The 18,748-nt window shown below is 65.7% G+C and overlaps 5 protein-coding genes across 5 annotated transcripts in view; 4 read left to right on the forward strand and 1 right to left on the reverse strand.

Annotated features, from left to right (window-relative positions):
* Window positions 1-998: 998 nt before the first annotated feature.
* LOC309405739 (membrane-spanning 4-domains subfamily A member 15-like) lies at window positions 999-2,999 on the forward strand (the record flags this gene model as incomplete). The annotated part of the gene is made up of 5 exons (XM_082000596.1): window positions 999-1,169; window positions 1,500-1,619; window positions 1,879-1,935; window positions 2,441-2,596; window positions 2,749-2,999. 5 exons carry the CDS (start codon window positions 999-1,001, stop codon window positions 2,971-2,973), a joined length of 729 nt encoding a protein of 242 aa, XP_081856722.1. The 3' UTR covers window positions 2,974-2,999.
* Window positions 3,000-3,606: 607 nt separating this feature from the next.
* On the forward strand, window positions 3,607-6,373 carry CCDC86 (coiled-coil domain containing 86; the record flags this gene model as incomplete). Its single annotated transcript, XM_082000208.1, has 4 exons — window positions 3,607-3,839; window positions 4,296-4,425; window positions 5,083-5,157; window positions 5,907-6,373. The coding sequence occupies 4 exons, from the start codon at window positions 3,607-3,609 to the stop codon at window positions 6,024-6,026; spliced, it is 558 nt and encodes a 185-aa protein (XP_081856334.1). The 3' UTR covers window positions 6,027-6,373.
* A 1,389-nt stretch (window positions 6,374-7,762) lies between these two features.
* Window positions 7,763-9,403, forward strand: LOC309405727 (acyl-coenzyme A amino acid N-acyltransferase 2-like; the record flags this gene model as incomplete). The annotated part of the gene is made up of 3 exons (XM_082000583.1): window positions 7,763-8,225; window positions 8,370-8,572; window positions 8,816-9,403. The coding sequence occupies 3 exons, from the start codon at window positions 7,763-7,765 to the stop codon at window positions 9,401-9,403; spliced, it is 1,254 nt and encodes a 417-aa protein (XP_081856709.1).
* Window positions 9,404-10,597: 1,194 nt separating this feature from the next.
* On the forward strand, window positions 10,598-14,507 carry LOC309405439 (zona pellucida sperm-binding protein 1-like; the record flags this gene model as incomplete). The annotated part of the gene is made up of 11 exons (XM_082000209.1): window positions 10,598-10,757; window positions 11,020-11,141; window positions 11,219-12,347; window positions 12,476-12,619; window positions 12,721-12,905; window positions 12,981-13,078; window positions 13,275-13,402; window positions 13,480-13,669; window positions 13,749-13,899; window positions 14,184-14,268; window positions 14,395-14,507. 11 exons carry the CDS (start codon window positions 10,598-10,600, stop codon window positions 14,505-14,507), a joined length of 2,505 nt encoding a protein of 834 aa, XP_081856335.1.
* An 808-nt stretch (window positions 14,508-15,315) lies between these two features.
* Window positions 15,316-18,748, reverse strand: part of PRPF19 (pre-mRNA processing factor 19) — a gene marked incomplete at both ends in the record, with an annotated part of 17,059 nt that continues 13,626 nt past the window's right edge. The window contains 11 exons of the mRNA XM_082000211.1: window positions 15,316-15,413; window positions 15,722-15,827; window positions 16,038-16,208; window positions 16,860-16,945; window positions 17,119-17,188; window positions 17,266-17,421; window positions 17,628-17,737; window positions 17,978-18,053; window positions 18,348-18,422; window positions 18,524-18,565; window positions 18,675-18,737. Coding sequence (XP_081856337.1) covers window positions 15,316-15,413; window positions 15,722-15,827; window positions 16,038-16,208; window positions 16,860-16,945; window positions 17,119-17,188; window positions 17,266-17,421; window positions 17,628-17,737; window positions 17,978-18,053; window positions 18,348-18,422; window positions 18,524-18,565; window positions 18,675-18,737 — 1,053 coding nt within the window. The remainder of the gene's footprint in view (window positions 15,414-15,721; window positions 15,828-16,037; window positions 16,209-16,859; window positions 16,946-17,118; window positions 17,189-17,265; window positions 17,422-17,627; window positions 17,738-17,977; window positions 18,054-18,347; window positions 18,423-18,523; window positions 18,566-18,674; window positions 18,738-18,748) is intronic.

Below are 18,748 nucleotides of genomic sequence, written 5' to 3' on the forward strand. Positions count from 1 at the left end.
CTCATTTCCTATCGGAAACAACCACATCTCCTTTCCCTTTGGCTCCCGCCGGACTCGTGCCGGAGCCATCCGGCACCACACGCTGTGCTGCCGCCTCCTCCAGCGCGCTCCTGCGGATGGGCTGTCCTCACCAGGGACAGACCCACAGGGTTGAGGCACTCGTGAAGGAAGGAGAACCCCACAGAAAATAAGAAGGCAATAAAGGAGCTTCCTTGGGATCTTTATAGACTAACGGGGTTTATAACGTTTGTTCCATGTCCTGTTTCACTCTTTTTTTTTCCTGTAAGGGAAACTGCCAGGGCTGGCTGTCTCGTAGTGGCCCTAACGAGGGCAGCCAAATGAATCTCCGAGCACCTCGTTAGGACCCTGCCAGGGCTGGCACATGGCTAATTACAGAGAAAATGCCTGAGCAAATGGTCAGCAACTGGGGATGGAGAGGACTCACCCAAGCCTGGGCAGGGGGGTCTCCTCCTCGGAGCATCCCAAGGGACAAGCGTTCAACCCCTTCCCCAGGCTGCAGCGAAGCCCTTGGAGGGGGTGCCCACCTTGGGCTTGCAAAGTCCCTCTCCCTCCACCTCGTGCGTGCAGGGGTTTTGCCAGCCTCTCTCCCCTCCGTTGGCAAAGCCACCTCGTTGAGCAAGAGAGGCCTGATGAGATTTCCATGAACAAACTTCCTGCAGGGAGCAAAGGGCAGCGGGACCGTGTCCCTGCCCGACCACCGCCTCCCGGGGAGGTTCGGACAGCAAAGGGACCGCTAACGGTGGCCGTGGGGAGGAGGAGGAGGGCGAGCCCAGGCTGAAGGAGGTACCTGGCTGGGGGGTGAGGTGTGGGGTGCGGGATGGAGCGCGGGACATCCTTGTAAGAGGATGTCAGTGCTTCTTGTGTCACCGCTCACCTGGACATGTCCCATGTGCCGGTCCCCAGCAGGGTGGGAGCCGGCCTGGTCCTTCAGTTTCCTCGCCTGCCCCGGCTCCCCAGCCCCGCTCTGCCCACAGGCAATGGCAGCCACCACGGTGACCGACTCCGGAGGCGTGAGGATCATCACGGAGGTCATCCCGGCCACAGACCCCCGAGCGGCCCAGCTGGCCTCCAGCTCCAGGTCACCTGCGCCTGCTGTGTCGTCATTTCAAGTCAGAGGCTTCAGACGGGCTCAGCCCAAGGCACTGGGGGTGAGACGCGGCACCTCGGGGGCAAAGTGGGGACTGAGTATCCTCAGGGACTGTCCTGCTTGAGGTTCTCCTTTGGCTGGGGCAGAGGTGACGTTTGGGAGCAGCTCCCTTTGCTGGCTCACGCCGCTGCGCCACGTGCCAGCACACCCAGCTCTCACGAGTCCCTTCTCGGCACCGCAGGGCACAGCCGGGACACAGTGTGACAGTGGGATCGGGGTGGGACGCGGCTAACAGCAACGGTGATATCCATCCTTTGCCGGCGCTGGCAGACAGGCAGTGCTTTGGGCCAAGAGTGACCGGGGGGGATCCCTCTCCTCCATCCTTCCCCAGACCATCCACATCTTCACCGGCATCATCCACATCTGCTTTGGGATCATCCTGACAGCGTCAGAGTACAGGACCCCTTCCCTCCCTGTGGCCAGCGGGGTCCTCTTCTGGCTTGGGCTGCTGGTAAGCAGGGACACGCCTGGCCCTCACCTCCTCACCACCCAACAACAAGGGGATCTCGGGGGATTGGGGGCCAGATCCTCTCGTCACCAGGGCCTCCTCTTACACCCACATCTTCTGGCTGTCCCCTCTAGGGATGGAGGGTGTGTGCGTCCAGCCCCGAATACCGATTCGCAGCCGGAGGGGTGCCGGGACATGCGGGATGGATGACAGGGAGGGGTGCCTTGTCGCTGACGCCCTCCTTCCTCTGTTTTCTGAGCAGCTCCTGGTCTCAGGCTCTCTGCTGGTGGAAACTGAAAAAAGAGATAGCATCTTGTTGGTAAGGGGATCCCCTGCGGCCAGGCTGGGAGGGATAAAGCATTTCCCCATGGCTTCTGCGACTTCTGCCCCTTCCAGTGGCTGGTGGGACCCCTCTGCAGCCTGGATTCACCCCGAATCCAGCGGTCTACAGCGAGGCATCTAAGGCCTGTCTCCCCTCGGGATGTGCCCAGCTCTCTCCCCATCGACCTGAGGGTGGGCAATGCTTCACGCTCCAGGGCCTCCACGCTTGGGGCTGGGTGCACTCACTCTCGGATGACAGGGAGAAAAGATGTCACGGAGGGTGGCTTCTCCAGGAGTACATTTGACCTGAGTCAAATAACCCAGCTTGGAGGTGCCCCGGCTCAGACAACTCAAACAAAAAGCCCCAAGCAACCTCTCCCTCGGCTCTTTAGCACTTCATGGGGGTCTCTGGCCGGGCGGGCGTCATGCTGTCACCTGTGCAGCTCCTGGCAGGAGCAGAAGGGACAGTGCTGCTGACGGCTGATGCGAGGTGACCCACACAGGTGAAGACCTGCTGCATCGTCAACCTGGGGGTCATCCTGAGCACGCTGGTGGCCACCCTTGTCCACACCACGGCCATCACTCGCAACATCGCCGGCTGCGAGACCAACCTGCCGTACCAGCTGAAAGCTGACTGGTGCTTCAACGACAAGAACAAGGTAGAACCCCCCAGTCCAGCTCAGGTGGTGGGTCTGAGCCTCCCACCGGGGCGCAGGACAAGCAAACAGGGCGATTGCGGCGCATGGGAGGGGGATGAGGGGTGCCGCCAGCGAGCAGGACTTGCAGGACCCTTCTGCTCTCCTCCTCGCAGATCCTTAGCAACGGGCTGGACTCCATGTTCGTCATCTTCTGCCTCCTGGAGTTCTGCGTGGCGGTGGCGGCCCTGGCCTTTGGCTATGACGCCGTCAGGCAGCACAACTATACGCGCATGGTGAGGGGCCTCGGCGCAGCCCAGAGCCCTGGGGAGACTTGGGGCGCCAGCTCTGGCATTTCGGCAGGAGCGGGGCAGCGTTCCCCATCCCCTTCTTTCCTCTGAGAGGCTGCCCCAAGCCGGTAGCCCACGGGGGCCTCTCTGCGTGACCCCAAAAGCAGGATGTCCCCCTCTTTCCTCTCCCAGGTGCTGTAGCCAGGGCCAAGCCCGTGGCCATGCCCTGCTAAGAACCACCGCGTGCCCCAGCCGTGCTGCAGCCGAGGTGCTGGAGCCTGGGGGGGCCTCCCTGGTACCTGACAGTGGAGCCGGCCGGAGCCTGAGACCCCTCCATGCCCCTGCCCCGGGAAGGAGGCCGCTCCCCTCTGTGGGTTTAGCCCCTAATAAAGGCCTCTCCCCACAGCACAGGCCACGCGTCTCGCTGGGGCGCGCTCAGAGGGCGTGGGGCCTCGCCGGGCGCCCGCACCGGGTGGGAGTTGGGGGGGGGGGGTGGGGGTGGAAGGGACGGGGACCGGCCGCCGCGACGATGGGATGATGGGCACGGGTAGGCGCCTGCCCGGCACAAACATGGCGGCCTCCGCCCAGCCTCCTCCCGTCAGGGAGGTAGGAGGCGTTGCCCGACACTAAAATGGCGGCCGGGCGTCACCGCCCTTCCACTCTGAGCATGCGCGCAGCGGCGGCTGTGCGGCGAGCCTTTGACGTCATCTCACAGCGCCGGGGGGGGAAGGGACCGCGTGGAGAATGGAGGGGGAGTGTGAGGTGACCCCGTCCCCGGGCCCCGAGGAATTCGGCGGGGCGATCCCGGCCCCAGCTTCAGTTCCGGCCCCGGCCCCGGCCCCGGCCCCGGCCCCGGCCCCGGCCCCGGCCCGGCGGCGGCGGCGGCAAGCCGGCAAGAAGCGAAAGGAAGCGGCTGCAGCGATCCCGCGGGGCAGGCCCAAGTCGGGGCGCGTGTGGAAGGACCCCGGCAAGAAGAGGTGGGCGCTTTTGGGGGGGCCTCTGGTGGAGGCAGGGCTGTTTGGGGTTTTTTGAGCTCGGGGGGAGGCTGTGCGGGTGCTTTGGGGGGAGACTGGGGGGGGGGATAGGGCCGTTTTGGGGGTGGGTTGACCCGGGAGGGACGTGGGGCGCACAGGGCAGCTTTGATGGGGCCATGGGGGGGGGTCTTGGGGGCACTTCGGAGCTATCCATAGACTTTAGGGAGGACCTGGAGGGGACAGGGCTGCGTTGGGGGAGTTCTGAGCTGGGGGAAAGGTTTGGAGGGGATGTGGAGGGGCCGAGGCTGCTGTGGGAGGCTCTGAGCAGCGGGAGTTTCACAGAATTCTGGGCTGAGGAGTTTCTGGAGAGGGCCCAGAAGGGGAAAATGCTGCGTGGGGTTTCTGTGAGCCATGGGGAGTTCAGCTCTGGCTGCTGACACGGCCCATCTGCCTGCTCAGGTTCTCACATATGATCCAGGACAAGGCCCTTCGCACCTCCTGGGCGCGGAAGATGAAGGAGCGGCAGGAGAAGAAGCTTGTGCGGGACCTGGCACGGCAGCTGCAGGAGGGGAAGCAGAGAGAGCGAGAGGTAACGGGGCTGGGGAGCTGAGCCTTGGGCTCAGGACCCTGTAGGCAACATCACCCAGCCCCTCTGTGCCTGCTGTCTCCATGGGGCAGCAACTGTGCTTGTGACACTGGCACTCCATGGGGCAGGTTTGTTGGGCCACTGGTGTCCTGGCCCTTGGCTGGAGCTACCTGCTGCCTTTGCCAGGGTGAGCTCGGGGCCACATTGCAGAGTTAGGGCTTGATTAGAGGCTTTCCACCTCTCTCCGTACACAACTCCATGTGTCTGCCAGTATCCTGGGCTTCAGGGCCGTGGCGTTGTTGTAGCAGAGCCCTGCGGGGCGCCTGCCCTCACAGCAAGCACAAACCCCACTAGCTGCCCTTCTCGTGGGCAGCCGGGATGGTGAATTCCCTGTTGTCCTGCCAAATCCAGGCTGCCATGGTCACATGCTGCAAGTCACTGACTCGGAACTCGCTCAGTCAGTTCAAGCCTCGTCCGGGGGGAAAAGCGCTGCTGGCTTGGCTTTGTGCAGCAGATTTCATGCTTGGGCAGGTGTCACTTGTGCTGCTTTGGCCGTGCAGCTCCCTGACCAGTGTCTGCATCAGCTGTGGGTCAGTGCTGATTTGGGTTTAAGCCCGGAGGGAGGGACTTGCAGGGAATGTTTTGGTGCTGCTCCTGCAGGAGAAGAAGCGACGGCGGGAGGAGAACCTGAAGCGGCGCCTGGAGAATGAGCGGAAGGCGGAGATTGTCCAAGTGGTGAGTCGCGGCCCTGCTCCTGGCTGAGGGCACCGCGGTGGCCTGGCAAAGCCAGCAGGCTCCAGAGCACTGGGCTCCAGTTTGCTCCAGTTCCTCTCCCTGATCCCTCCTTTGATGGATGCTGTGAACAGCACTGGGAGGACTGGGGAAACCCAACCAAACCCCATTGGACCAGGAGGGTGTCTTCTCTGCTGAGCAGCCAGTGTCCTGTGGGGTGGGAGGGGACAGCTTCTCCTTCAAGCTTGAGGAAAACCAGGGAGGGGTGACCCTGGGGATTGCTGGCGAGCACAGGGAGCTCGGCATCGATGGGGATCCAAGCACACTGAGCTTTCACATGAGGAAGTCGTGGCTTTTCCATCTGGAAGAGACCTGGGAGCTCAGGGTGGGTGTGGGGAAGACCTGCACAGCCACGCAGTGGTGGCGAGGATGGGGTTATTGCCTGTCCCCTCTGACACAAAAGCTCGGGCAACCTGGGAGGTGTTCCCGGGGCGGAGTTTTAGGATAAATCTGATCAGGAGCTGGATGGCTTCTTGTACAGACTTTGACCATTGCCACTTCTGCGGCTTCGGCAGCGGGAGGAAGAAGATCCCATCCCGTAGCTCCGTGTTGGAGGGGCCCGGCTCTGGCTGAGGCTGTGCCGCAGGGGTCGGAGGCTGGGTGCCCTGCCATGCCCATCCTGCCTGGCTCCCCCCGGAGTGGTCTCTGTGCCTGAAAGCCCCCTCTTCACACTCCCCCCCCCCCCCCCCCAGATCCGGAACCCACTGAAGCTCAAGCGGGCGAAGAAGAAGCAGCTGCGGCGGGTGGAGAAGCGGGACACGCTGGCCCTGCTCCAGAAGACACCCGTGCGGCGCAAAGCAGCCACGGAGTGAGACGGGAGACGAGGCACCGTGATGCCCAGCCGGGGTTTCTGCGGGTCCCGCTCCTCTCCAGGGGCGCTTCCTCGCTTCGGCGGGCAGGAGTCGCTGCCCGGGCCCTCAGTGTTGGACAGACAGCGGGACAGAGCTGGGGTGGGTTATGCAGCACCCTGATCCCCAGGAACCAGCTTCTGGATCCTGCCTGCCCTGTGAAGTCAGGGTGTTGCCAATGGCCGGAGGCTGGAAGAACTGCTTCACCTGCCCAAATCTGTTTTTTCTTTATAAAAATGAATAGGAACTGACCCAGACTTGCCTCCAGCGGCTCGGGGCGGGCTGGTGGCTCCAGCTCGGGGCCTTCCCTCTGCCGAGGCAGATCTCCCTCAGCCTTCCTGGGGTCGCAGAGCGCCGTGGCCCCTCGCCCCCTGAGGCTTCCCTTCCCCGAGCTGCTTTTTTCTTGCTGTGTAAACTCCCCTTTCTGTGTTCCTGGTGAGGGCTGTGTCTTCGGCCTGCAGTGAGCCAGAGCAGCGGGGTAGGGGGCCAGGGGTCTCCCTGGGTGGGCAAACACGAGGCTGGAGGGAGGACAAGCCCTTGCTGTGGGCAGCGCTGGTGTGGGAGGGGGCCCAGGAGCTTCATCCTCAGAGTGGGGGACGCAACACACGAGCTTGGGTCCCCCAAGATGAGCAGTGGCTGTGGGGGGAGCTGGCCTTGTGCCCCCCAAGGCAGAGCAAAGTACGGGGGGGGGTGTGTGGTTAATCACTGGCTGGGGGGCATCATGGGCTTGGGGGACCCCAATGAGGGGTACAGAGCTTCCCCATTGCCCCCACTGAGGAGCAGTTGGGGGGGTTCCTACCCACACACCCATCGAGGGGTGCCACAGGCAAGGGGTGAGAGGGGCGTGACAGGAGCTGTGGGGCGCGGCGGAGCCGTGGGGCAGCTGCCAGCCTGGCTGGGGTCATCGGGCAGGAGGGCTCTGCCCTTGCTGCTTCCTGGGTTAATGATTTAAGAGCCTTGCCTCACCCACCCGCTCCCTCCCCAGAGCCGCAGCGCCAGCCCAGCCTTCACCCCGCTCGGGTAAGAGGGGGCTTGGGAGCCCATCCCCGTGGCTTCAGGGCTCGCAGGCACCCAGGCCTTCATGGGGGGGCTGCTTTCCTGCCGGAGCGTACGTGGGCGAACTCGGCGTCTCCTCCCAGGGCTGGGCTGGTGCCAGCGTCTCGCCGGGCTCCCCGCCTGCTGCCGCGGCCTGCCTGGCCGCCCTGCTGTGCGGAGGGAACTCGGGGGTCTGCGCGGGCCCAGGGGGCCTGTAGCCCCTACCCCCAGCTTGCCACTGCCCCCGGACCCCCTACTCTGGCCCTGGGGAGCAGAGGAGGACGAGGACGGGGAGAGGGAACGGCGGATGCTTGGGGACACCAGGCCTGGGGGGCAGAAGAAAAAACGGGTGTCCCTGCTGCCAGGCAGGTTTGGGGGGCTGCTGGCGGGGGTCTGGGGGCCAGGGAGGGGCGCGGTGCTGCGTACCCTGGGGGAGCAGGGGACGGGGACCGGCCGGGCTGCAGACCCCATCGTGTGGTCAGCAAGTCCCGTGGCCGCTCGTTAGGATCCCCGGTCCCCTGCTGCCGGCCCTGCGCTGGGCCACCGAGCGGCCACCGAGCAGCCCCCTCCCCGGGTGGGGTGAGCGTGGGGCCCGAGCGGCGCGCTCGGGGGGGTGACAGCGCGCTCGGGGCGTGACGCTCGTCTCCTCCGTCCCCAGGCGCACCATGGCGGAGGTGACGGTGACACCGCAGTCCTCGCTGGCCGACCGGCCGGTGCAGGTGCAGGTGCGGGGGCTGTCCCCCTCCCAGCTGGTCACCCTGCGGGCGTCGCTGACGGACGAGCAGGGCGAGCGCTTCCAGGCGCGCGCCTTCTACCGCGCCGACGGGGCCGGCGAGGTGGATCCCGGCCGCCACGCCGCCCTGGGCGGCAGCTACGCCGGCGTCTGGCCCATGGGGCTCTTCTGGTTCCTGCAGCCCGACACCCTCTTCCGACGGCTGGTCAAGCGCGACGTGACCGGCAGCCCCTTCCTCGTCCTCCTGGAGGTCTTCGACGGCCTCTGCCTGGTCACCGGGCCCCAGGACCAGCCGCTGGCCTCCTGCGAGGCCGAGCGGTGGTACGTGGGGCCCGGCGTGCAGCGGGTGCCCATCCGGGAGGGCAGGGTCCGCGGGGCTCTCTTCCTGCCGCCCGGTGAGAAACGGGGCACGGGGAACCCCGGGCTGCCCAGCCTCGGCCCCCCGGAGATGCCCCGGAGCCAGGCGGGACCCCTGGGGCGTGGGATGGCACCAGTGGCTCCTCTGCCCCGTCGGTGACGATCTGTCCGGCTGCCCGCAGGGCCCGGACCCTTCCCGGGGGTGATCGACCTGTTTGGGGGCAGGGGAGGCCTCATTGAGTTCCGCGCGGGGCTGCTGGCCAGCCGGGGCTTCGCCGTGCTGGCACTGGCCTTCTTCGCCTACGACGACCTGCCCCGCACCCTGGCCCAGCTCGACCTGGAGTATTTTGAGGAGGCGGCCAAGCTGCTCCTCCAGCACCCCAAGGTGAGCCCTGCAGCATGGCGGGTGGCCCCTGCGAGCAGGGATGTCCCACTGAGCAGAGTGTCCTGGTGACTGGGGACATCCCAGTGAGCAGGACGTCCTGGTGACCAGGGATGTCCTGGTGACTGGGGACATCCCAGCGAGTGGGATGGCCTGGTGACGGAGGGCATCCTCGTGACAGGGGACATCCCGGTGACGTCCCGGCGAGCGGTGCTGCCAGCTGCCTCTGTTTCCCTCCCGCTGCAGGTGCGAGGCCCCGGCCTGGGCGTCGTCGGCGTCTCCAAAGGAGCGGAGGTGGCCCTGGCCATGGCCACCTTCCTCCCACAGGTTGTGGCCACAGTGTGGATCAACGGCACATCCTTCCTCTACGGCAACCCGCTGGTCTACAAGGACCTCCGCATCCCCCCCATCCCCTACCACATCGAGCGCGTGATCTTCACGGAGGTGGGCGCCTTGGACAACTCGGCCATCTTTGCCGACCCCCGGGACCCCGCGTACAGCGCCTCCGCCATCCCGGTCGAGAAGGTCCGGGGGAAGGTCCTCTTCGTGGTGGGGGAGGCCGACCGCAGCTTAAACAGCAAGCTCTTTGCCGAGCTGGCCATGGCACGGATGCCGCCGGGGAGCTGCCGCCTCCTCTCTTACCCCGGGGCCGGGCACTTGATCGAGCCCCCCTGCTCGCCCCTCTGCAGCACCTCCAGCATCCGGGGCAGCCCCCGGCCGCTGACGTGGGGGGGCGAAGCCCAACCCCACGCCAAGGCCCAGGAACACTCGTGGCAGGAGATCGTCCAGTTCCTGGAGCTCCACCTGGGCTCCACCGCCACCATGAAGCTGTGATGGCTGCGGGGAGGTGGGGGGAAAGGGGCCGGGGCTGCCCCCCGAGGCTCCTCGCCCCACTCAATAAAGTGTGCCCTGCCTGCGCTCGTGGGATGGGTACACGTATATGGGTATATAGGTATATGTATAGGGGTATATAGGTACATGTATAGGCACAGCCACGGCTCGGGAGGGGTGTGGGGGCATCGCTGTAGCTGATACCGCTCTTTAACGAGGCCATTAAGGTTTTTGGGGAGGGGGCTACAGGCTCCCTGTGCCATTTCACTGCGAGCTCAGGTTCGGTGCCGCGAGCCGCTGGGAGCCGGGGGTGGGTTTCCCCCCCCGGGAATGCTGAGGACAGCGGCTCCCAGGAGAAAGGAGGGTTTTAAACCCCCAAAACGCTGAGGCTGGTGCCTGGGCTGGGATGGAGGACGGCAAATGGGCAGCCAGGCACCTTCACGCCCGGCATGTGCCGGGGCTGGTGCAGGTGCCGGCGGTGGCCGTCGCACCGGCGAGTGGGGGGGCAGCTGGGGGTACCTCCGTTTAGTCCACAATAAAGACAAGACCCAGAAGGGAAACCCCTGGAGAGGGAGGCGGAGGGAACCCGCAAAGCACTGCTCCCATCCCGAGGTGCCGGCAAAACTCGGCTCCGGCTTTTCATCATGTGCCTGTCCACCGCTTGACCGCAGCCAGCTGCCCGCTCGCCTTCCCGCGGGGACCTTGGGGGACGAGCATCCCTGGGGACACCCCATGGCACGGCTGGCAGGGTGAGGGCAGCACCCAGCCGGGGCCAGATGCCACCGCCGTCCCCACCAGCTTGTGGCAGACCCCAGGGCTGTGTGGCAAAGCGGGAGGTTGGCTTGGTCCAGCTGGGCGTCCCGGCCGGCACCGTCTCCACTCACCGTTCGCAGGGACAGTCTCTCCCGCCGCGGGACAAACTGTTTCTCTGAACAGCTTTCGGTTCCTCCCCGGTCACCCCGGCGCGGCCACGGGAGGTGACGGCGGGGCCGGGGGCAGCGAGGTCGCCGGCGGCAGGGGAGCGAGGAGCCCTGGGCAGAGCTCGTTCCCCCGCCACGGGGCAGGAGGCACCGTCCTGGCATGGCCCCACCAGTCATCTGATCCCCGCCCTCCGCGTCCCAGCCGGCCGGGTATAAATCCACAGCCGCAGCGGTGACCCACGGAGAGCCCCACGCCCCGGCCTCGCTCACCGCCGCCATGGGACGGGGCTGCTCCTTCCTCCTGCTGCTGCTCCTCCTGCCCCGGGGACCGGGAGCCGCCTTCTCGCTCCTGCGGTACCGCTACCACTGCGGGGACTACGGCATGCAGCTGCTGGCGTATCCCACTCCCGGCCGCGCCGTCCGCTTCAAAGTCATGGGTGAGTGGGGGGCAGACGGGCGCGAGCCCCCCCGGTGTTCCTTGGGGTGAGGCGCGCCTGATCTCCCTGGGCTTACCCCAAAACCCGAGTGCCCCGGGGTGCTGGGGCCCCGACAGCATGAGCCCAACGGCTTGAACGAGATTTTGGTGCGGGACCGTGCTGCCGGGAGGGGGTTCTATGCTCCAGCCTCCCCAGGGAGCATCACGGCCCCCGGTTGTGCCACCTCGCTCCCCCCCGCCCCGTGCCCACGGTGTCCCCACAGACGAGTTTGGCACCCGCTTTGACGTGGCCAACTGCTCCATCTGCCTCCACTGGCTCAACGCCGGGGCGGACGGCGCCGTCATCTTCTCCTCCGGCTACGAGGGCTGCCACGTCCTGGTGAAGGTGAGGCTCCCGTCCCGCCCGCGGCCCCCCCCGGCGCCGGCGGGCTGGGGGTGACTGTCCCTCCCGCCCCCCCGCAGGAGGACCGCTACGTCCTGAGGGTGCAGCTGGAGGAGACGCTGCTCAGCGGGGTCCTGGCCGCCTCCTACGAAGTCAACATGACCTGCCCGCAGCCGGGGGACTACGAGATCCTCACGGACGGCAACGCGCGAACCGAGCAGCGGGCCGGCCGGGGCAACGGCGTCCACCAGACCCAGGCTGACGTCGTCGTCCCCCTGTCCCAGCCCGGCCTCCTGCACCACGTGTCCCAGTCTGCCCTCGCCCTCCCGGGACCCCAGCTCGCTCCCCAGACCCACGCGGAGCAGGTTCACCCCGTGGCTCACACCCAGCCGGTCCTGGTGCACCCCGGGCCGCAGCCCCAACCCCAGCCCAGCCTGGCTCGCCCGGGGCTGCAGCCCCAGCCCGGCGCGGTTCGCCCCGTCGCCCAACCCCAGCTGGGCTTAGTACGCCCAGGCACGCAGCCCCCAGCCCAGCCCGGGCTGCCGCACCCTGGGGCCCAAATCCAGGCAGGGCTTCTGCGTCCCGGGCTTCAGAGCCAAAACCAGCCCGGGCTGCCGCACCCTGGGGCCCAAACCCAGGCAGGGCTTCTGCGTCCCGGGCTTCAGAGCCAAAACCAGCCCGGGCTGCCGCACCCTGGGGCCCAAACCCAGGCAGGGCTTCTGCGTCCCGGGCTTGTGCCCCGCCACCAGCCTGGGCTGGTGCAGCCCGGTGTCCAGCCTGGCTTAATGCACTCTGGTGCCCAAACCCAAGCAGGCTTCGTGCGCCCGGGAGCTCAGCCCCAAAGCCAGGCGGGCTTCGCTCGCCCCAGCCTTCAGACCCACTCCCAAGCCGGTCTCCTCCGCCCCGGGCTCCAGAGCCAAGCTGGGCTGCTTCACCCTGGCCGCCAGCCCCAGCCCGGCCCGGCACGCCCGGCTCCCCACAGCCAAGCTGGGCTGGTACATCCCAGCCGTCCACGGCCGGGTCTGGCGCGCCCGGGACTCCAGTCCCGACCAGGTTTAGTTCGCCCTGGCCTTCAGGCTCGACCCCAGCCGGGTCTGGTGCACCCAGGACTGCAGCCCCAAGCCCAGCCCGGCTTGCTGCGCCCGGGGCTCCACTCCCAGCCCAGCCTGCTGCAACCCACAGCACTCTTCTACCCCTCGGCAGGGGCAGGTAAGCCCGGCCGGCAGGACGGAAGGGGTGCAGCCGGGGCCGGGTCCTCCCCATGGCTGGAGCGGAAGGTGACAGGCGTGAGGGGGTGCCCGGGGCGCTGAAGGCAGTGTCCCCCCGTGCCCCCCCAGGCAGCCAGCTGACGCGGGAGCAGTGCCGGGTGGCAGCAGGGAGGATGCCCTGCGTGGCCGCGCAGGGCCGGGAGGCGTGCCTGCAGGCGGGCTGCTGCTTCGACGACATGGACCGCGTCGCGCCCTGCTATTACGGCAACACGGGTAGGACGCCCGGCGGGGTCCCCCGGGGACGCCGGTGGGGAGAAAGGAGGGGCGCGGGCGGCCGTCGCCGCGGCTGACGGCGTCGCTCCCTCGCGCCGCAGCCACGGTGCAGTGCCTGCTGGACGGGCACTTCGTGCTGGTGGTGCCGCGGGGTCTCGCCACCCAGCCCTACAACCTGGACAGCGTGCGCCTCGCCAGCGGCCAGCCCGGCTGTGAGCCCGTCAGGGTGACGGAGACCTTCGTGATGTTCCATTTCCCGGTCACGCAGTGCGGCACCACCGTCCAAGTAGGGGTGTGACCCCCCCGCCCGGCCGCTGGGAGCCGGGGGGGGACCCTGACCCCGCGTGCATGGCTGGCGCAGGTGATCGAGGACCGGCTGATCTACGAGAACCAACTGATCTCTACCATCGACGTCCAGGGGTCCCCCCGCGGCTCCATCACGCGTGACAGCATCTACATGTAAGGGGGGGGCGGGGAGGGGGGGTAAGCTGGGCAGAGAGCCGGGACCCCCCCCCCTCCTTGGCACAGCTGGCACCCCCCAGACCAGCTCCCCCGGTTCTCCGTGCCGGGACCGGGGACCTTGGGCTGGGGGAGCTGATGCCACTGGGGGGCTGGAGGGCGCGGGGGGCACCCAGGTCTGCTCTGCTCCCCCCAGCCTCCAGGCTCGCTGCATCTACAACGCCAGCGACCTCCTGCCGCTCCGCATGGAGGTGGCCGTGCCCCCCACGGCCGCCCCCCTGGCCATGCCGGGGCCGCTGGGGCTCCAGTTGCGCATCGCCACTGGTGAGCGGCCCCTCTGCCGGACCCCCCCACTGCCACCCCCTGCCCTCAGCCCGCTCAGCCTCTCGCCCTTCCCGCAGACGAGAGCTACAGCTCCTACCACCCCGACGGCGACTACCCCTTGGTGAGGGTGCTCCGGGACCCCATCTACGTGGAGGTTCGCCTCCTGCAGAAGACGGACCCCAACCTGGTGCTGGTCCTGCACCACTGCTGGGCGTCCCCCAGCACAGACGCGGCATCCGAGCCCCAGTGGCCCATCCTGGTGGATGGGTGAGCGGAGGGGGGACGCAGGAGGGGGGGAGTGGGGAGGTTCACCCGCGCCAACCGAGGGTCCCTCTCACACACCCAGGTGCCCCTTCACGGGGGATAACTACAGGACGCAGCTCGTGCCCGTGGGACCGGCCTCGCCGCAGCTGCCCTTCCCGAGCCACTACCAGCGCTTCGTCATCTCCACCTTCACCTTCGTGGAGCCCCCCTCCATGGCGGTGCTGGAGGGAGAGGTGAGGGGGGCAGGCAGCGCCCCGGGGGCTGCTTGTGGACTTCAGGGAGCCCTGGTGGTCCCCCTGAGCCCCCCAGCGTTGGCAAGTCCCCGTCCCAACACCCCCAAACCCGCCCCAGCACCTTCCCCGAGCGTTTGCTGCCCTGCTTCCCCGGCTGCGGGCCAGCAACAGCAGCGGGGAGCCCACGCTGCTTGGGCAGGGGGCCTGCCTTTGGGGCTTGGAGCACCTTCTCCGGGACCCCCAGTGCTGCCGGCCACCGACGCCAGCCCACCCCTGGCTTCCAGGTGTACATCTCCTGCAGCGCCTCGGTGTGCCACCTGGCACAGCCCGAGCCCTGCCGGCCCTCCTGCCAGCTGGGAGTGCCCTCGCGTGAGTCTGGGTGCAAGTTTGGGTGCCGGCAGCTCCCGCCTGCCTCCCCCCTCCTCGGCAGGCAGCCACGGGGGGGAACGTCCGCCTGCCCTCAGCTTTCCACGCCACCCCCCTGCCCCTCCCCAGGAGCACGCCGGTCTCTGGGGGACGGGACAGCTGAAGCTGCGGGCACGGTCACCTCCCAGGGACGCATCATCTTCCCTGAGGTCCACAAGGACCCCAAGGCACACAGAGGCTGAGCCCAAAGGTGCTGGGTGAGTGCCCCTCACTCCCTAAACTGCCCCTTCATCCCAGCCCCAACTAACTCTCCTCTTCCGCCTGCACAGCTCCTGCCTCCAACCAGATGCCGCCCAACCTCTCCGGGCAAGCTGGAAAAATAAACCAGTGCAGAGCATGGCTCAAGGGGGAGGCTGCGGTGGTGGTTTGTCCCTGGGGGACGGGAGGAAAGAGGAGGGTCTCCTGTCCCTGTCCCAGAGCTGGCAGCACCCACGCCTCCTCCCAGCTGCCCCGCTGGCTGGCGGCTGCTATGGCCCCTGTCCCAACCCACACTTCTGCCTGCTCTGTCGGAGCCTCCTCTCCTCTGCGTGACACCCCGGCCCTTCGCAGGAGCCTTCCTTACCCCCGGGGTGAGGGGGGCTGGCACACACCGCTACGGTGAATAGTTCTTTATTTCCGTAATGAAACTAGATCACTGCTTACAAAACCTGTAGAGTCCTCCCCTCCCTCCTTCCACACATCCCCGCCGCAATCCTGGCCACCAACATCCACCAGCACCGGGGTTGGAGCCTTTTGTTGCATCAGTTACAACCACAGAACAGAATCTAAAGCCAGAAAAGACACACACGAAACTGGAAAAGAAGAAAACTAAAACAACAAATCCATGAAACACGGGGAAGGCGACACTCAACTTCCCCTCTGCCAGCAGCTACAGCAGGGGAGCCTGGAGAAGTAACGAACCGCTTGCCTCCCTCCCCACCCCGATACTCCCTCCCACCCTCCCACCCCAAACCCCAGCACGGCAGCGAGACCCCAGCCCCACATCCGGGGCTACAGGCTATAGAACTTCAGGCTCCGGTCCATGCCCGTTGAGGCAATGAACTTGGCGTGGTGGCCGAAAGCCACTCCCGTGGTGAGGCCACTGTGCTCTGGGGAGGGAAAGACAGCCCGTGGTTACGGCACCGACCGGAGTTAGCCCCTGCCCGCTCCCCGCCGAGGGTGGCACGGGCAGAACCAGGCCACCTCCACGCCCGCCCGTGCCAAGGAGGAGGCCGAGAGCTGGGGCTGGGCAGCCACAGGAGGGTCTCGCTGCGGGCAGAGGCGCAAAGCAGAGCACTTTGCGCCCCACAACTTGCTCTGCAGACCCAGGAGAGCGTTTCCTCTCCCCCGAGGGGACCTCCATGCCTCCCCTCCCGCCTCCGCCCTCCCACAGCCCCCACCAGCCCCAGCCCCTCACCTGTGAAGTGGAGGATTTCCGTCCACTGCTTGCAGATGTAGATCTGGACGTCCGTCCCTCCCAGGGCCAGGTAGGTACCGCTCTGGTCAAAGATGAGAGACTTGACCTGCGGAGCAAAAGGGGAACGAGGGTTCAGACTAGGTCCACGAAGCTCCAAATGGCCTCTTGGGGTGCCAGGGAGGGCAGCACCTCCATGTCAGGCTTCCCCAAAGCAGAGGAGCTGAGTGGGGAGCATGCCTGGCATGGCGGGCACTGGGAGAGGAGCCGGCCAGCCTGCCCAGCCAGGCCATCGAGGGGCAAGGGGATGGTCACACACCTCAAAGTTATTGTCCAGCTGCAACGTCTTGAAGTTCTTGAGCTTACGCAAGTCCCAGAGCTTGACAGAGGAGTCGTCTGCTGCTGTGGCCAGGTAGTAGCCGTTCTCGGAGAAGGCGATGCTGGTGATGGGGCCCGAGTGCCCTGGGAAGTTGGCCACGTTGGTGCGTTCCTGGGGGTAAGGCAGTTAGAGCCAGGCTGCCGGCAGGGAACCGCAGCACCCTCACGGCCAGGAGACGAGAGGGCAGATCCTCGCAACCGCAGCTCAGCTCTGTATCATCAGTCTGCTTCAGAGTTAAACTGCAGGCGGGCGAGCAGAGACTGCGCCGCTTCTGCACGCTCTTTGTCACCCTGAACTACGGCTCGACAGGCCGGTGTGGGACTGTAAGAGCTGACCTGCCGACAGACAGAGCTGCTTCTGCGCTGGAGCTAGAGCGCGTCACTAACACGGGGCTGCGCTGACAAATTCACAGTCGCGGGACTGAGCAAGGCCCACGCACGTCCAGCGCAGACTCATCAGGCAGCAGAGCTGGGCAGCCTGCCTGCGAACCCTCCTGTTCCTCACAGATTCCCTTGGGGATGCAGCAAACACCTTCTTGTCATAAGACAACCCCTGATTGCCAGCTACGGCACCAGGAGGTGGCCGCTCTTGAGGTGAAACTTTGTATTTTTGGAGAAAACCTCAGAAGAGTTTCCCCAAAGCCACACTCAAGCAGACATGGGCGCTGCACCTTGGACTGAACACTCTGCTGGGCACCAAACGGAGCACAGCCCCAACACACCGCCTCCTTGTCCCCCCCGCACACCCAGGGCCAAGTCCTACCTTCAGATCCCAGATCTTGATCTGAGAATCCATCGTCCCTGTTCCAAAAATGAGCCCATCCGGGTGGAACTGGGCACAGGTGAGAGCTGCAGAGACACACGGGGAGATTCGGAGGGTTGGGGAGACTTTCTGACTTTGTTAGCAAGCTTTGCCTGCCCCCAGAGTTCTGCTGAGCTGCAGGAGGCCAGGGACCAACAGGCAGAAAAATCCTTTCTCTCCAGGCTCGCAGCAGGTGGGGATACTCAGCCGTAAACCTTACCACAGCCAGAGCTCTCATCCGTCACCTTGGTGAGGACACGGCCTGTCTGGATATCCGAGAAAGCCCAGTACTGGAGGAGAGGAACAGCACGTTGAGTACAGAGAGATGAGAAGGGGCGGGGGTCTGCAGGCCAGGGAGGGGGCTCACCTGGTCATCAGAAGAGCTGAGGAGGTAGTCGCCTGTCGCGTGGAGGCTCAGCCCCGTCACAGAGCCCTCGTGGGCACGGACAACCTGCACGCACGAGGCGTTGGGCACAGACCAGATCCGGATAGTAGCATCAGGAGAAGCTGAGAACACCAGGTCCTAGACAGGGAGGAGGCAGGAAAGTTAACATCAAAAGACCTTCACCTTTCCATCTGAGAGAGCTTTCTATAGGCAAGAAGTGGCCCATCGCCAGTCTGCATGAAGCGGAGGCCCCACCAGAGCAAAGCACCAGAAGAGGGCCTAGAAAACCCAATCTGGGGCAGCCTGGCTGGGAGGGAAGAGGCCGAAAACAGGCCTGAGCATACCTGAGAGGGGTGGAAGACAACACTGGTAACTTTCTTCGAGTGCCCCTTGAGTGTTGCCAGGATCTGCTCCGAGCTCTTGTCAAAGACGATGACGTTTTTATCAGCCCCGCCTGGAAAACAGAGCAGGGAGCGGTAGAGACAGGAGTCTGTGGCCAATCAAGTCCAAGTCCAAGCACTTTTCCTGGGAACCACCATCTTGAGAAGATTTGCCACGAGCCCAAAGAATCCCTTGTGCCCCTTGCCCCACCTCTATCCCCCAAAAGCAGAGAGAAAGGGACGTGCTCCCAGGCAGCCGCAGGCTCTCAGCCAACACCACACAGTCCCCCAGCAAGCGGAGGAAGCTCCCTTACCGGTGAGGATCTTGTTGGTGTCGGAAGGACAGAGGTCCAAAGCGAGGATCCCTGGGATGCTGGCACTGTGCAGCCCCTGCACGAGGTAGGAGGACGCCAGATGAATGCCACAAGCAAGAAAACATCCCCAAAAATTAACTGAGAGGCCCTTGAAGGAGCCCAGGGTGTTTCATTCCAACAGCGGGAGCTGTGCCACATCTACTCCAGCACAGATCCCTGCTGGCTGTGGCACAGAGAGTCCCGACCCTCTCCCTGCTCTGCCCAGCAGCAGATCCATCGCTTATCGATGCGGCAAAGCGGCACAGGAGAGACCTGGATGCCCAGCTACATGGGGCAGTTTTTGAGCCCCCAGCCACATCATGGCACTCACCACGTGCGAGGCGACCTGCCGGTACTTGCTGAGCTCCTCCGGTTTCACCAGCTCCTCTGGAACTGTCTTGCCTCTCTGCAGAAGGAAAACGGTGCGGAGATAAACATCAGCCTCTCTTGGGGCACAGCACATCCTGGCTGCCACGGCATCTTCAGAGAGAGAGGGGGGCTCCTTACCTTCTTACGCTCCGTGGTCAGCACCGTAGCCTTGTCTTGAAGCTGCAAAACAAGAGAAGGGTGGTCACAGACTGACTGAGGCTCCCACGAGGGGAGGCTGGACAACAACCACTGCTGAAGGCCTTAGCAGTGCAAGTGGAAGACCCCTTACCTTCTGGATGATCTCGGGGGTCATGCCCACAAGCTCTCCCAGATCCATGGACTCCCCAGCTCCCTGCACGGGAC

Source organism: Phaethon aethereus (assembly GCF_964289735.1).
Source record: "Phaethon aethereus genome assembly, chromosome: 5".
NCBI classification, from domain to species: Eukaryota; Metazoa; Chordata; class Aves; order Phaethontiformes; family Phaethontidae; genus Phaethon; species Phaethon aethereus.